Source organism: Netta rufina (assembly GCF_964035555.1).
Source record: "Netta rufina genome assembly, chromosome: 4".
Classification (NCBI taxonomy): Eukaryota; Metazoa; Chordata; class Aves; order Anseriformes; family Anatidae; genus Netta; species Netta rufina.
In genome coordinates this window covers 16,056,849-16,073,854 of record NC_140127.1, presented here as the reverse complement: position 1 = coordinate 16,073,854, position 17,006 = coordinate 16,056,849, and the positions used below count along the sequence as shown (strand labels likewise).

The following is a 17,006-nucleotide window of genomic DNA, read 5'->3' as shown; positions in this document are numbered from 1 at the left end:
TATGGGGAAGATGGGGAGGTTGATTTTACTTTTTTACCAGCAATCCATGTTACACTTGCCCAGGTTCCCCTGCATCTCTCCAGACAACTTGAGGACAAGCAGGCCTGGCAGTGTCTGTACCATGGACCTGTCACCTGCCACGTGAGTGGATACAGACAGTCCTTCAAGTCTTCGCTGGTACAGATCCAGTCCTTTGGCCTGCAATCAAGCAGGTCTACAATAAGCTTCGAGAAAAGCAGCCCAGGTTTCCTGCTAAAGCCCAGGAAGTTCAGCTTTATGGATGGCCCCGAGCGGTGGATGTTAACTTGTGAATGGGGCGAGCCCCCAACCTGTGTGCAGCCACCAGAGCTGCACAAGATGAAAGCTGCCCAGAAGGCAAGCTCCAGCGGTGAGCCCTCTCCGCCAAGACACCCTTCTTTTAGCCTTAACTGGGACGGGTTTTGTTGCTTGTAATCTTCCTCCACTCCTTTGGGTCCAGACCCAGCTAACGAGCTGTGCTGCCCGAGCACCTCGGGGAGGGGAATGCAGGTGCACTCCTTCCAGCTGGCCTCACATCTCGCCTGTTTGTAAACAAGTTCAAGGCCTGTACATGTTTAATTCAGCTAAGGATAGGGGAGGTGTAATGGCCTGTCTCCCCTCACCGAGCCACCTTGCAGGTGATGACGAGTTACAAATTAAACTCATCTTGTCTGGAGCTAGACCACAGGAACACAGCATGCCTGGGAAGTGCTGCTGAGGCATCCCAGGGAAAAATGTTTCAGGGCGTGCTCCCCGTTGCAGAAGTTTGCGATGTGATCGTAGCTGTCATAAATGTAACATCAGTATTGTAAATAAATGCCACAAATTGCCAGCGTTGTCAGACCTCTAGAAAATACACAGTTGGAGGGGGGCTGGCAGGTCTGTCCCAGGTGTGCACCTGAGACACTGACGTGGTAAGGAAGGGGGTGGAGGGGTGGTCTAACCGTGCTGCGGTCACAACTAAGCTGAGAGTAGCGGGGACCTCAAATGGGCAAACGTAAACAGCTCCTCAGAGGTGCAGAAATAGATGCTGAGGAGGTGTTTGCCACCTGCAAATCTATCAAGTACGGGGATGTGCAAAAGTGGGAGAAACTCAAAATAACAGAGCCCCAGTTCTCCTAGGTAGCTTGCATCTTGCTCCCATTGAGTCTGCTCCCCTGAGTGATGAAACACGGGTATTGTCAGCTTGGGTCAGTGTTAATGAGGGATATAAAAATGACGAGGCTTACTTTAAATCCCACTGAAGGGATCAGCAAACTGCTTTCATTGCTCAGTGAGATGGTGCAAGAAGTTCTTTATAATTAACTTTCTAATTAACTTGGAATAGAGGTGCTTCCTTTTTAATAGAGGGGAAGCTGAAATCAGGAAATGCTCTGGAATAAAAATGCTGTAGTGGTATGTGGCCATGCAACCCCAGCTAGCATCCCGGGTGACCTGGGCCTTCAGACCCTCTTCCTGGCACAAATCCCCCTCTGAAATGGTGCCTGGGGAGGCTCGGTGCCCACAGGAGCTGGGAGGGTGTCCCAGCCTCCTGCCAGACAGGGCTGTGGCTCCCAAGTCATGCCTGGTCTTTTCCAGAGCAGCCTAAAGGATTTTCCTCGTGGGGTGTTAGGGAGGTTCTCCATTTCCTTCCTGGTCTCCAGGCCAGCCCCGAAGCTTTCCCTGTGGGTAGCACAGAGCTGGGGACACCGTGGTGGTGTCAGCGTTGTAGCCAGCCGTGGAAGGGGTCTTTGGCGCAAAAGGTCCAGAGAAACTGTACATTAAAGCTCTTTGGGGTTTAGAAGTACTTAACAGGTGAAAAGGCACAAACTTCTGAGAGGAGATCCCAACCAACTTGCTAAAGGAAAAGCAGGAAGAAGCAGACAAACAGCAGTAGCAGGGGATTAAGTGGAAGTGCCCAATAGCCTTAACTAGGTGACAGCCTTGTAGAAACAGTTTCCACTCTAGCAAAAGTATTTAGGTTGCGAGAGTAATCAGGGGTTGTTGCTGAGGCCAGGATCCCACCCAGACACTGCCACAGATCTCTGCTAAGGAAAGCACCAGAGGAAGGAGCTGTCTGTACTCGGTGAACTGGGCCACGGAGCAGTGTAGGCTTGGGCTCACTAGGAAAGCAAGGAGCTCTCCTGTAGCGTGTCACTCCTAGTGGCAGGCGTCATTACCAGAGATAAGACCTGCCGAGGGCTAGGGCGTACCTCCTCTTGCAGAAGATGAAGAAGAGCAGTAATCGGCACATTACATCTGCTTGCCATTTATATTTTTAAAGGCAAATCTGGGGCATTTCTGGGGACTGTTAGGAGAAAATCAGACTGGCTGGTTGTCTTCCTCCAGTCTGTGCAAATTGGGAGAGAAACTAAGGCTTTGGGCTGGGGACCTGGAGCTGGGCGGGTGGTTTGGCATCTTGGCACTGCTGCCTGAGACTAAACGCTGCTGATTTCACAGGACCTAGGACCAGGAGCGCTGTAAATCAGGGGCAAGACCAGAGGGTTTGCTGCTCACGCAGCCTGGCTGCCAGTGCAGAGTGCTGAAGGAAAACAAACAGTGTGGTCTCCTGTGTGCTACTAGACAGATAGCTCCCGGCCTGAACGACAGGGCAGGAGGAGGAGATAGGCAAAAAAAGCAGCCCCTGAGAAATGTGCATTTTGGAAGGGGAGTTGGGGTGCACAACACTATGGCACTACATGGCCCCAACACTACCACCCAACTTGGCAGCAGCTCTGCCTCCAGAAAAAAACACTGCAGCACTGAAAGGAGGAGAAATCTCCAGGGGTTTTGCAGAGCTGAATGGAAAACAAACACAAAAACCCAACCGACCGAACAGAATTTGCTCAACCCCTCACACGTGGCAGCAAACAGGGGAACAACTGCGACTAAAGCCTCTAACACGTGATCCCCATTAACATCGTGCCAGAGACTGGGGCAACCTTAAGGTGGAATTTCTTGGGGTTTCTCCCTGCTGTCCGTGCTGGGGGCTGCTCCTGGTGGCATTCGCTGTGGGCACCGGGTCTGCTCCTGCAGCTGACTCCTGGCTTCAGCGTGGCCCTCGTCTAAATGTGCTACGGCCAGGGAGCGAGTTGGCAGCCAAACGACGTGTGGGATTTGCCCACCAGTACTTTTAGTCAGCATTTTGCCTTCTTTCATACAGCCCAGTCACAGTTCAGACCTGTGACTTTCTAGTTCACATGCAGCTCGGCTTTGATTTGCCCGGAGGCATATGGGATGCAGAAATGCCTCGGGAGTGTTCAGAAATGGGTGTTGGGGGATGCAGGAGTGAAGGACGGTGTCAGCAGTCAGGATGCATACCAGCGAGCATGGTCTGCTGACGTGCCAGCAGCCCCCTGCGTGGCAGCGTGTCTCTTTCTGCTACCTAGCCCTAAATTCCTGCACTCGGTGTCATAAACTGCCCCACACAGCCCACCCTAATGCTATCTGCAGATCGCTATCTCACAGGCCAGACAAGACTTAACCAGCAAGCAGTGTGCTGCATTTACACAGCAGCCCTGACCCACGTTGCACAAGTGGAGCTGTGGAGCTGCAAGCCATCAGTGCCCCTCCATGCACGAGGGAAACTGAGGCACGGAGGCCTGAGGACCCTGCTAAGGCTAATCCAAAGCCACACGTGGCACCCAGCTGACCTGGCCACGCTCCCACCTTCCCTTCCCCAAAGCCCCTCGGGGCAGGGACAGTGTGCTTGTAAGGAACACAGCAAAGGTGAACAGCAGGCGTTAGGGGCTCGCTGGGAAAACAGCCTCCTTTCTCGCCGCTTGCAGTCAACCCTGCCCAACTTCTTTGTCCGCCAAAAAAGCATTTCTCTTTTCCCTTTGGAGTCTGAGACTGGAATGGATCCAGCGAGATCACGCTGCTTCTCAAAAGCTGCAGCCCGAATTCTCACATCTAGTTGTGCCTCACACCAGCAGCCTCAACTTCCAGGCACTTTTTAAGCGCTGGCACTGCACACCACAAACTCCGGGGTTTTATTGTACTGTAAGCAGTAACGTTGCATACCCTGGGGCTCCCGGCAGCCCAGTCTCCTTGCAAGCACGAGGCCAGGCTGAGAGGCTGAGCACACACACACACACATATTCTGCGAGGCAGTGGCTTTGCAGCAGTAACACGAGGACTCCAGCCCCGGTTTTAGGCAGGGATCACTTAACAAAAAGCAGGCACCTCGCTGCAGGCACGGAGCCACACTCGGGCTGCGAGCCAACATACACGGCATAGCGGCTAGAAGAGCTTACAGTAAGGATTTCTAGGATCACGCAGAAGCAAACAATCGCCAGCTTTAAAAAATCACACACACACCCTGCCCACAAAGAGCAGTATCAATAGAGATCTCCTGCTGCCCACTTTAAATGGCTGGGAAAGCTCCAGCTTCCAAACAGCTGCGAGCGATCCCCTTCTTCGCCCCCCCTCCATCATGTGATGGTCCTGCCCGAGGGATTTAAGCTGCTGGAGCTCGGTGCTGAGTCATGCTGGGCTGTGGAGCAGGGGCTCGGGGGTGTCCTGCCTGGTGGGGCTGGGATCTGCAGCATGGAGCAAGTGAGTGCCCTCTGAGCCGGACTGGAGCGCCGAGCAGGGCTAGGGTTTGCCTGCCTGCCTGTGGGGTTTGGGCTTGGTGCCAGAGGTAGGAGAGGAAAAGGATTAGCTGAGAGGAAATGCTCGGCTGATATGTGGCTGTGGGAGGAACAGTTAGGGTTGACCAGACGCTTTTCTTTTCCCCCCTCTTCTCTAGCATGTTATCTGAGTGGGAAAGCTGTTTTAATGCATGTTCGTATCTCTGAGTGCTCTGAAGTTTTGGGACCAGTCTGAATGCCATTTTCCTGTTAAACTCCTTATTTTCCTTCTGAAAAAAATCTGTTTTGGATACAGGATGGGGCTAAAACATAGCAGCAGAGGAAAGCAGGATGGCAGTGTGTGCTGACTGTGCCCTGAGCTCCCTTTTCCTCCAGAGGTCTGCCCCCTGATCCCCACTGGGGCTGTGTGCCTGTGGGGCTCCAGAAGCAGAGCCAGAAGGCAGCGTTAGTGCCACAGCAATAAGCAGCTTAGCGGCTGCAGGGATCTGACCCCGGCAGGGAGCAGACAAGAGGCTGAGCACCGTTTGGGCTGGGTGGCCATCTGAGGGGGCTCTGGGTGCTGGAGCAGTAGCCCAAGTGAGCAATGGGACCAGCCTGTAAGGCAGTCTCCCTGCCTTATCTGCCTTCTTATCTGCTTATCAGGCTGGATGCAGCTCAGCATTATTGCACCCGGGCCTGGAAGCACTGGCACCAAAGCATGGCTTGAGTTACGCCTGACCTCACCAAACAGCTTCTATCCTCTAGGCTGGGGGAGTTAAACCCTACTTGAGAGGTGTGAGGCTGGGGGACGGAATAATCTGGCTCTGAGGATAGGAACAAGCCCTTGTCTGCCCCATGAGAGCTTCCCTGGGGGTGTTGTGCTTCAGTGGGCTGCAGCCAGCAGTGGCTCCACTGCCCCCTCTCTTTTTGCACGCAGCTCTGAGTCAAGTGTGCAAATGTTTTGGTAGCCCCTGCAGGCTGGAGACACGCCTAGGGAAGGATGTAATGTTATAAAAGCTGCGTAACTGCTAGCAAACCTGTGCCAGTGCCTGCTGCTGACCTGGTGAAGGTGGCTGGGCTGACTCTGTCTAACCCTAGCACTGAACTGCAAATGTCCTCGGGTCTGCCAGGCCTGGCTCGTGCCTCAGCCCAGGCAGGGCTGGAAGGCTTGCTTTAGGATGGACTAACTCCTGCCGCTTGGCCCCACAGGGACTGGTGGTTACTCAGCTGGATGTTGAGCCGGGAGAGTGCATCAAGGTCAAAGGCAAGATCCTGTCTGATGCCAAAGGGTGAGTGAGGAGGTGGCAGATGGCTTGATGGGGCACTGCAGGGGGGCTGCAGCCCAGCAGAGGCTCCTACCCCTGCTGGGGGTAATGGAGCTCCTGCTGGGTTCAGCTTGTTGGCACGGGGTGGCTGGAGCATCTCCTTGGTGCTGCCTCGGTCTCCCCAGGTTTGCTGTGAACGTGGGGAAGGACAGCGGCACCCTCATGCTGCACTTCAACCCTCGCTTCGACTGCCACGGGGATGTCAACACTATCGTGTGCAACTCGAAGGAGGATGGCACGTGGGGCGAGGAGGACAGGAAGGCTGACTTCCCCTTCCAGCACGGTGACAAGATTGAGGTGAGGCCCCGGGGGTCTGTGCAAGGCCCTGGCACGGGGCGCTGATGGGCTCGGGGCTCTTAATGCTGCCACCAGCGGCCACCTCAACTGTCCTGCACCGAGCCTGGCTTGTGACCAGCGATGTATAAGCCTTCCTCTTTGTGGTTCCCTACAGATCTGTATCTCCTTCGATGCCACAGAGGTAAAGGTGAAGCTGCCTGAAGCGGAGTTCGAGTTCCCCAATCGGCTGGGCATGGAGAAAATTCAATACCTGGCTGTGGAGGGTGACTTTAAAGTCAAAGCCATTAAGTTTAGCTAACTGCTACAGCTTGTCTTGTTTTCTTTCCCCCTGCATAGTGAAATAAACCCAAACTTGCCCTGGCTGCTTTCTCTGCTGTTTCCTGCTCTAATTTGCTTGCTCCTGTGTGTGCTACAGGGGTGGACAGGGGGAAAGGTTCAGTATCCACTGATGTGCTTATTTACACTGCTGCCCTGCAGCTGGTACAGGGCTGGACCACATGGCTGGCAAAGCATGACCTACTGTGACTCAAGCTACCTTGGCAGGAGAGCTATTGGATCCCGAGTGCAGCAAATACAAGTAGTTAGGTACATGAAAATAAGCTTGGTGAATCGTCTCTTCTGCTTGAAACCCCTTCGCTTTGCTCATGCAGTGCCTTGGAGTGTGTCTGCTACAGCTGCTCCCGAGCTGCCTGCTAGCCATGCCCAAGCAGGGACTGAGTTGGGGACTGAGTTGGGGCTGCTGCAGCGACTGAGGACCTGGCGAAAGGTAACGGAGCCCTGCAGAGGGAGCCTGGGCAGGCTGCTGGGCTGTGGGGCTGGCCCTGTGGTGTCACAGCTGTGACAGTCCTGACCCCAACTATGCAGGTGCAAGGTGCTACCTTAGCCAAATGCTGCTGAAGTGGTGGAATTTGAGTCCTGCTGGCTAATCTCTGACAGCGGGGCTGCTTTGGACCAGGGCTGTGGTTGCTTTGAACAGCTGAGCAGCCAGGCCAGCTGCTGGGGTAGGGCAGTAATCCTCTGCGGAGTATTTCAGCCATTTGAATACTTCTTATGGGGAGGCTGACAGGCTGCAGTCCTGCTGCCCTTGTGCCAGCACATGTGCTGTGTGGAAGTAACGCTGTCCTGCAGCAGCTGCTGTAGAGCTGAGGAATCTGTGAGGTGACTGATCTGGAGGCAGCTTCTGGACACCCTTTTCCCTCTGCTGTTTGGCAGCCCTGCCCTGGAGGCCTTCTTGGAGCACTGCCAGAAGGGCACGAGTTACAGCTGGGTCCTGCCACTCCCCTTGTGGGCACAGCTGTGGAGATGGGGCTCTGTTGGTTTCACCTGAGAGCTGGTGCAGCTAATGCCAGTGAGGGACTTGTGGAGTGCGAATGAGCTGGAGGCTTTCTGGGTGTGTGTTTTTTTTAAGGCTATTGAAACTTTGTGGTAGGAGGGGAGAAGATGGCTTTTGGCTCTCTCCCTGTTCTAATGTCTGAAGGTACACTAAGCTATAAAGTGTTCTCTTTATTAGAAAGGAGTAGAAAGCCCTTATGTTGCAGTGGGATGTGGAGCTTACTTCAGGTGCCTGTGCCAGCTACTTGGATCAGATGAAATATGTGTCTGTCAGCACTGACGAGAAAAGTTGATCTCATTTTTGCCTGCTAAACTGGCAGTCCTGACGTCTAGGTAGGCTAGCCACGTGTGGTCCTGACCACTGTGCTCAGAGCACAAACAGCCCCTTCATGGGGACTGCCCCCCCCCTTGTACTTTCCACAATGGTTAATTAGGCTTATCCTGCTTTCTAACACTGGCAGCTACCACTAAGGAGACCTCAAAAGGGGAGAAAGGGGAGGAAGGAAGCATGCCTTTGCCAGCACTTCCTGCCTCTTGAGTTGTGTTCTCCCATGTCCCAGACTTCTGAATGCTCCTGTTTCTGTAAGTGACACTGTTAAACAGGCAGAGTAAATGTGGAGTGCTCCAACGGGCTTCTAGAGTAATGGTGAGACTTGCTGTTAGAGAGATCAGGAAAGCAAGAATGCTATGCCCTGCTGCAGGCAGAAGGTCACAGTGAATGTAAAGCCAGAGCTGGTTTCCTGCCAAGTTAAGTCCTCTTTGAAAGGCATGGTGAACTTTGCTTTTCAGTATCCTTGGGAGGAACCTGAGCTCTGCTTCCTCTGGGTGGAGCACAAAAGCACAGACAGCAGGGCCTAGAGGTGTGGGTTTTCTCTTTCTATTTAAATCCTGTCACATCTGTAGAGAGTCTTTCAGTCCAGTAACACTTCCCAGAAGGAATCAAGATCCTACAGGTTACCTCCTCACTGAGACCAGGAGAGGGAGGAAAACAGCACTGATCCCTGTTAAGGGGGTTGCATGTACTGAATCCTCCAAGTTTGCTACCCCCAAGTCAGCCTTGATTCTTGGTTATTCACCAGGAACCAAAGCTGCAGCACTTTCTTGCCTTACAGCATCATGGGGAGGCATAATGGGATCTTTAAGACCCTGGAAAGCAGCTGTAAGGCTACGACAACATGAACAAAAAATGTTGTGTACTATCAATTCACACTTAAGAAATGGAGAATAAATGCACAACTGCAGAAGAGGTTAGTATGGAAAAAGTAAATGTGACAGAGGAATTAAAATCTTACACAGGACCTGAAAGAGTAGTAATGGGCCAGACAGACCAGCAGCTTTGTCTTCTCAAAAATAACTTCTCCTTGAGCAGTTCACATTAACTTCACTTGACAGAAATAGGCCATCTGAGTGACTCTAGCTACGCAAGTGTGCATATACCACTCTGCAACACAGCCTCAAAAGACAGTCTGCATGCAGAAACGGGGAATAGTGTAAGCATGAACAGTGTCTGAAGGAGAAAGCTGGGGAAGCCAATGGGCAACCAAAGTTATGGTGGGGAAGAGGGAGACAGCTGGGTCACCTCCCACTTAAATCACATATTCACAGGCAAAAAAGATGCAAGAGTATTTCTTTCAGACAACAGACTTATAAGAAGGGAATTAGCATATGTTGTACAAAATGGAAATGTGACCTCCAGTCAGCTTTTTCCAAGAGCACTGGGTGTGTGGACAGCCATGTTCTTTCTTTGTCTGCTCACCTTCTGCTCCCTTGATCTTGGCCTTATTCTTTACAAGGCAAATGGAAACCCTGTCACCCACTCACTTTCAAAAATCCTTTCCAAAATCCATCCTCAAACTATAAGCTGTATTACCTGATAACTGTCCCCACTTCCTGGGGCTGTGCACTGGAAGTTTTTTTCTACACAATGCCCCTTGTAGCATGATGGTAGCCTGAGCACAAAGCTGGCTGCAGTTGTGGGACACTGAGCCCTCAGGGTCAGGTGGGTACAGACCATGGGAAGCTGTCTGGTGACAGGAACCAAGGGATAAGACAAGCACCTGGCTACCACCACTGTGCCTGCACACCCTGCTGGGAAAAACCCCACGCAAGCACCACCATGTCTCCACACACTGCCTCCCTCCCTCTGAGGAAACCCTCGTGGAAACCAAACCCCCTACACACTCGCAGTAGGTGCAAGCAAAGAGGTCCAGGCTGCAAAGCCTTCCTATGTGGAGAAAAAATGTATAAAAATTTAAATATACTCACCCTTTTTCCAGAGGCTCCCGGCAGTGTGCTGTATGTGGGCTCCTGACTGACCATCCTGAGCCGAGCTGTCCCTCACTGGCCCTGATTACTCACAGCTTCTAATGGTAAAACACACCTGGGGGGACAGGTGGCAAGCCCTGCTAACACTTTTTAGAGATTTTGGTGCTGTTGGCCACAGGGGTGTCTGTGGCATTGCCCTGCTGTGCGCTGCTCCCTCCAGTGAGGCAGGAGGGGACGCCCTGCCCAGCCCCTTCGTGAGGTAAAATGGCGCCCACCGGGCCCTGCTGAGGCAAAATGGCGCCTGCCCACCACCTCCTCTGGCTCAGTGCCTCACCCCATAAAACTGGCCTGCGTGACAAACTGATATTTGCAGAAAAGCCATTTTCTCTTTTGAAATCTTCCACAATGGCTTTTCTTTCTCAAATGCTATGCTTTAAATTTATTTTTTTTAAATTGTGGTTTTATTTTGGCTCAACCAAATAGCTGCGCTGTGGTGACTTTTATTAGAAATCTTGGGCAACCCTGACAGAAATACATGGTCTCAAGTTGTGAATCACAAAGGAAAAAAAGCTGTCTGGCTCACATTTACCAACTTTACATTATGGGTACAGGAAACACAGCCTTATCCCTAACCTCCAAAGAAACAGAGCAGATGTGCTGACAGCAGTCTGCCATTCTCCACAAATGGCTCCAGCTCCCTACCCTACAAGGGGACAAGAAAAAGTGGCTTTTTGTTACCATTTTAGTGTTAATACACAATGTGTTGCATGAAAGCTGAGGAGGCTGTGCTACTGTATGCACATAAGCTGTATGCATGTAAGCATCTGGCGAAAGCCCCAGGCTACTTGTTTTTGCCACCCTAAATCCAGCCTATTTCTATGATTTGTATTGCAGAGGGACAGAAGTGTTTGGCCAAATGGAGTGGAAAGGACCAGCTCCTAGTCAGAGACCACTCTGGCCACATACCCATCTTCAGTCACCTAACACAAACAATGTTCAGTAACTTATTGCCAGAAAAGCCCTGTAATTTACAAGAAGCATACAACACTGAATTTACGTGCCCTGTGGGCTGCAGGGACAAGTGGAAGTCCTGTAGGAACACAGCCAAACCATAAACCCATGTCCCGGTCAACAAAAATCCCCTCTAGAGGGGGCATAAAGGAAAAAACAACTCTTAGGTGAATCAAGCCCTGCCAAACCTGGGGAGCAGGTCCCTAAATAAGCCCCCAGTCTGCTCACACTGATTTGAAGCATGGGCTCTCTGATGAAAAGCTGTTTCCCATTTTGCGAACAATGAGTCACTGCTCGTGTTAATATTCAGGATTTGTGTGGAGTGTTTCTGAAATGCCATCCAGGTTTATTTGCATGCTCCTCTTCTTGACCAGTCTAAATGAGTGTGTCAGAAGCTGAGCTGTGGAAATGATGGATCAGTCCTGATGCATGGATTGTTTCGGTGCTCTGTGTTTGATGAATTTTGTAGGTAACCTTCACAAAAGATCTTGTGTACGAACTTAGAACCAAAAGACCCTAGTGTAAACACCCCTTGCTAGATTTAGTCTCGAGGAAAGCACCTGACGTGAATTCTTTGTGACCATCAATGGCCCAAGGGCTCAGTTAAAAAAAAAAAAAAAAAGGCAAATTGCAAATTCAGATGACTAGATTTTCACAGCGCATTACATCATGTGGAACAGCACAGCCAAGCAGACTGCAGGGGTAGCATGTTGCTGACAGCATGTGAGGACGTACTGAAAGGTAGGTTGAAGAGACTTGCTTCAATGTCCTGCACTGCACAGACAGCATTGCAATGCGAGTGTATGCCTCCTTCTTTTTCCTTTTCCCTGTGCTGGGTCTGGGTGCAATGACAGCAGTGCAGTTTGATTGCTTTCAAAGGCCAGGAAAATCGCTGTGGGGCAACATTGACTTATACCTGTTTGTTTGTTTGTTTGTTTGTTTGTTTGTTTGTTTCCTGACAGGTCCCTCAGAAATTGGCTGGAAATTGAAGGTAACAATTTAAGGAATGCTAACTCAGGAAAAATGATGCCCCCCTCTCTTTTCTGTGACTTTTCTGATTGTCCTCAAAAGTAAAGCCAGTTAGCACTGGGTAAATTGGAAGTTTCCCCTGCAACTGAGATGTTTACTGAGAGTGAGAATATAGGGAAGGCAGATCACACAGTAACATCCCTTTTGTACAACTAGCTTTTACCTTGAACTGACCATCTATATCAAAAGAGCTACTGCTCTGTCCTTACTAGGATTTGCCTCAAGCTAGAGAAGCAAGACTGCATGCTTCACTCCGTGCCAGGCATCAACTTCAGCCAGCTGAATGGGCCAGGTAGCTATTGCAGGATCCTTCAACGGTCGATAGTCTGAAGAGAAGGAAAGAGACTTCTCCAGAGACCAATTTGGAGAAGGCACCTGACCCAGGTATTCTGAACTGACTTTGGGAAGAATCTCTTCAGTTTCATCTACAGAGGGCTGGCTGGCAATGTCACGCAGCACCACCATCCCCACAGCAGGGTAGAAGGTGGAGCATTCAATTCCAGTATCCCAAATTGATGTTTCATTTATAAAAATAACGCTCCTTTTTAGCTAAAATGCCCACCTGTTGAGAACCACTGTTTGTTGCAAGATGTGTTTTGAATAATTTGCTTTGAGCATGCTGTAATGCTTCAGCCTGTGCTGCAGCTGAAAGGGGAAATACCCCAGATCTGAGATAAGTGGGACACTGCATTTTAGGGAAGGGCTAGTAATGAAAATCACACTCTCTGTATCTAGCTTGCAGGTTTTTGCCACTGTAGCCATGTAGTTACGGGTTCAGATGTGGAAATCTCACATAGCTAGACCCCAAATTCAGATTTGTTTCAGTAAGCATATAAGGACTAGACAATAACTGTAAAATTCTACCCATGGTACTCCAGTCCCCTGAAATTATGCCATCATTCTGTGAAATGAGTTTCCATTATGCTCCAGTTTTAAGAACACAAGAGAAAAACAAAGTGGGTAAGGAGAAGTGAATAGGTCTCCCTTTTTTGCTAAAGGCACTGAGAAATAAATCTACTAGGAAATAAATCTACTGGCTTGGCCAATGGTTGGTTACCTTCAAATACAAGTCAAGATGTGTTTCTGCCAAACAGCAAATCCTGCAGTTTGAGGAGCAGTTTTTGGAAAAAGTTGTGCAAAGGCTGTTTCCCTAATGATAAAGAAATATGGGCTTTAATTCATTTTTCACCTGAAGATCTCAGCTATTATAAAAACATAAATTACTATCACTTGCCTCATTAACTCATGCTTGTGTGTACAGTGGGAGCACATGCAGGACTTTCTTAGCAGGAATCCCCAAACTTGGCGGAGTGCAGAGCCATGCCAAACATCTGAATTTCTTGCAAACCACCATGAACCCTTAACCTCAAACGTTTTAGCTGGAAACCCTACAAAAGAAACAGTTTTACACACTATTTAGTAAAGCCTTATATACCACCACCGCAAGGCTGGCCGACTGCCCACCACTTGGAAACACTTGACTTGCAGCGTAATGCCAGCACACTGAGTGAAAATTGGTGTCGCTGCCTGCAGTACACGTGGGCAAGGGTGGCTGGACTTTGCAGCCCACGCAGCCCAGCGTGCTGCCTCTGAAATGGGTGCTGGTTTCTGCAGCACGCAGACAGACCCTGCTTAGCTGGGAGGCTCTTCCTAGCCTGAGGGTAGACTGCAGGACTTTCTTTCTCAGGACACAGTAAGTGGAAAAGACAATGTCGGCCAGTTCTAAATGATTCACAAAAGCCTGCCACATCTGCCAAGTTTTTTTGATTGGTTTTGGTATGTGTAAGATGAAAGGGTGGCTTAAAAAAAAATCTAAGTGAGCACGGCTTTCAAATATGCTAAACTGAAAGAACTGTGGAAGGTTTTTTGTTTGTTTTGTTTTTAAAATAAATTAAATGTTTTGATTGGCTGGAAACAGCTCCCCCCACTGTTTTCCTGAAAACATCCCAAAGAATTGTTCTTGAATTACCTCCAAAATACTTTTCTTCCAATTTTTTGATTCAGCTATTAAGGCATAAAAACGAGTTCTCCTGCTTAGGGTTCTCATGAAATGCTGTATAAGCCTGAACAGCATTTCAAGCTCAGTAGCAGTGAATAAAATGTTTGCTGTCACGTCACTTGCTGCTTCAAAAAGCATTAAAACATCAAATAGGTTTTATTTTGGGGAATTGGAGAATTGATGCTGGATATGACAAAAGGGCACTGGTATTTTTTTTTCCGCCTGCCAAGCTGCCTGTGGAAGAGCTACGTGAGCTATTCAAAAAAAAAAACAAGTGGGGATTTAAAACTAGCACTGAAAGCAATAACTGTTGTAATTTTCAGTCATGTGCTGGGCATGAAATTCAAAATGAATGATCTTAAAAACCACGACTAAAATCTCTGCTCTGATCCTGATGGCAAGATAGTATGCAATGAACGATGCAAACCCCTGGAGAAAGGCTGAAACTTGAATTGCTTCCACAGCTGGAAATCTCTGCAAGGTTAGAAGACAGGCGACCCAAGTCTGGCTCATCAATTGCAGTGGTGATCTGTTCAGGCAGCTCCTAGTCATTTCATTTAAATGGCAATGCAGCTCAGTAGAGAGGACAGCAACGTCCCAGACAGAAAAAGAGAGTTTGCCCCAATCTGCTTTGCTGTGTGCAAACTTGCAACAATCACCTAGCACTTGGGAAATTGATACAGCAAAGTTCAGTTGGGCACATTTAGTTATTCCAGGTTGGACTGAGTAGGAAATATAGTAGGATTTCAAGTTAATGTCTCCTCTGGCTTGTAAATCAATTTCTGATGAAGTAGGTTCAGGATCTCAAATGAGATACTACTTACGAAAAAAGTCCTACTGCACATCATCCCTTCACAAAAACAGGCCTATAAATAATGCCATTAGAGATCTCCTTCTCATCTCACAGAAATGCAAACAGGCTGCAACAGTAACACAGATCATGAGTTTGATTATTTAAAACAGACTCCTCCCAAACCTCCACAGTGAGTAAAGAGCAAGATTCATTACTTCATGCTAACTTGGACTCCTGTGATGCAAGTTTTCTTAAAAGCATATTTAAACTCTAGAATCATTGGATCAAAAGATCCTGAAGAGGAAAGATTGTATTTTCCTGGTCAAAATGTCTTTCATAAGGACACTTACTGGTATATTCAGCATGTGTTGAAACAGGTTGAAGCTTCTTCTGGTAGCCCTTTATTATATTAAAAACCAACAACAACAGAACCACGAAGAGATGTTCCAGGCTAATGCATGACTATCTTTGGGGTTCCCTCTTTTTATTAATGTTTTCACAAAATACAAAATTAAATGTCTTTTCTACATACAGAACAAAGTAGAATCAAGTAACTGATTAGAGTATGTACAAAAACTTACACGTTGTCTTGTTCTTTAAAAAATATAAATATCATTAATGTTCAGTAGAATGGGCTGGTTTTATTTTTAAGGCTTCATTCTTTTAGATCCTTCATTATTTAATGAGGTGCCAGGTAGGCAGGAAAGGGAGGAAAGAAAGGAAGTGATGTTTTTTATTAAAGGTAACGTGTTTATTTCTCATGAGAATTCCTCTTCTCTGGCAGGAGGAGATATAGTTTAGGAGGAGATACAGTTTAGTTCCCTCCAGACTGATTTAAGTTCCCAGCAAGCAGTGGTGGAAGGAAAGGAAAATAAAACCTTTATTATTGCTATTTTTTCCTTCATTGAAATCCTGTTTTAAACCTCTGTTCATTGTCACTGTAGAGAACCATCTCCAAAGTACTTGGATTAAATAGACTCAAGCAGAAAGACTTTGCCCAGGACCACATGGGAAAGGTTAGAGTGAGGATGAGACCACTGGAAGCGTTTTACCACCGACCCCGGCGGAGGTAGCAAGTGCTGCAGCTAGGGCGGCTGCTGCTGTTGCATCCCTGGGTGTGAAGTCTGTGGGGAGGCTTTCCATCAGGCACTTGAGCTGTTCCTGACCCAGTTTGATTTTATCGTCTAGCTCTCGCTGCTCTATGAGGAGTGCGGACTTCATCTTTACAAAGTGCTGGTAGTCCTGGAGCTGTTCCTCAGAGAGGTAGTTGCCCAGGATCTCCAAGACCACCCGTTCTCGACGGTCAAGGTTTTCCTTCAGTTCCCGGGCGTCTTCGTGCTGGCCAGCCAGCAGTTTTCTCTTCTCGTTCAGAGAACTCTGCACATACCAGAGAGAGCGCTTCAGTATCAGCAACACCAAACTCACTTATCTCCCCTCTTCTTCCCCCCACTACTGTGTTTGCCTCCTTTAGGGGAGGAACGATGGCTGCTAAGCTCCTGGACAGAGTCAGGAGCCTCTGGAAGGAGGATGGATGAATGGGAATCCTGCTGAACAGGACTGCAACTGCTCTAGTCAATGTGGGGAGGAAAGGACTCCAAGAACGTCAATAAAACTTGCTCAAAAGCAGCAACTACCAGGAAAACCTGGCTTTGTCTTTTACAGCCACACAAAGAATGTTAAAATGTGGCTGCAACTGAGGTAAAAGGCAGTGGGTTGTTCCACAATACAAACCACCACACAGTCCCTCCTCCACACAGACATGCTGTGCCAAACACAGCCACTGTTTCGAGGTAAAAGCCATAGGATCTGACATATTTGTACAAACTGGGATCAAGATTCCTGGGGACAGAACCGTGTTTGCTACCGCTTACACAAAATCAGTGAGGCACCTGCCTCCCTGGGAGCCTTTGGAGGTCCTAGCTTATACAAGCAGGTTCTTGTGACTGAGAAAGACTAAGATGCTACGGTTGTGCAGATACGTACCCGCTCTTCATTGTTGGCATCTTCCCCTAAGCTACTCAGAACATTCTCAACCCGGGCCAGGCGTCCTGAGAGGGAGAGCAGGAGGTTCACCACCTTATCTAAATCGCCTATGAACATCTTGTATTTGTCAAACTCGTTTGGTTTGCATAGCTCGCTGATCAACAGCTCCACCTCCTCTCCAAGAGCGTTATTCATCTTAATGTCTGCAAGCAGGCCTTCCTTGGCTTCCTTCAGGATTTCCAGTTTGTGGGTCAAGCTCCCGATGAGCTCAGCCTGTCAGAAGGGAAACACATTGCCACATCGGTTATTATCATGATCACACTGCTCATACGGATGATGACAACGAGAGGATATGGCTACAGTCCCTGAGGAGCAGGGTCAAGTCAGCAATGAGTGACAAAGGA

At 49.0% G+C, this 17,006-nt stretch overlaps 2 protein-coding genes across 10 annotated transcripts in view; one reads left to right on the top strand and one right to left on the bottom strand.

Annotated features, from left to right (window-relative positions):
• The first annotated feature begins 4,492 nt into the window (after positions 1 to 4,492).
• Positions 4,493 to 15,683, top strand: LOC311209215 (16 kDa beta-galactoside-binding lectin). Of its 6 annotated transcripts, none has more exons than XR_014618387.1 (7): positions 4,493 to 4,554; positions 5,778 to 5,857; positions 6,019 to 6,190; positions 6,345 to 6,453; positions 11,761 to 11,789; positions 12,040 to 12,211; positions 15,564 to 15,683. XR_014618387.1 is itself a non-coding variant. In XM_084286439.1 (6 exons), the coding sequence occupies exons 1-6, from the start codon at positions 4,546 to 4,548 to the stop codon at positions 14,180 to 14,182; spliced, it is 432 nt and encodes a 143-aa protein (XP_084142565.1). In that variant the 5' UTR covers positions 4,493 to 4,545; the 3' UTR covers positions 14,183 to 14,927. The 6 variants fall into 6 exon arrangements, 3 of the variants coding, with proteins under 3 accessions (XP_084142565.1, XP_084142567.1, XP_084142566.1); XR_014618388.1 differs by lacking the exon at positions 12,040 to 12,211 and adding an exon at positions 10,682 to 11,539 and having other exon boundaries at positions 15,564 to 15,673; XR_014618389.1 differs by lacking the exon at positions 15,564 to 15,683 and adding an exon at positions 10,682 to 11,539 and having other exon boundaries at positions 12,040 to 12,147.
• Positions 15,075 to 17,006, bottom strand: part of SHROOM3 (shroom family member 3) — a 36,321-nt gene continuing 34,389 nt past the window's right edge. For all 4 annotated transcript variants that reach the window (XM_084286434.1, XM_084286436.1, XM_084286435.1 and 1 more), the window contains 2 exons: positions 16,603 to 16,875; positions 15,075 to 15,996 (listed from right to left, as the gene is read on the bottom strand). In XM_084286434.1, coding sequence (XP_084142560.1) covers positions 15,637 to 15,996; positions 16,603 to 16,875 — 633 coding nt within the window. In that variant the 3' untranslated portion in view covers positions 15,075 to 15,636. The remainder of the gene's footprint in view (positions 15,997 to 16,602; positions 16,876 to 17,006) is intronic.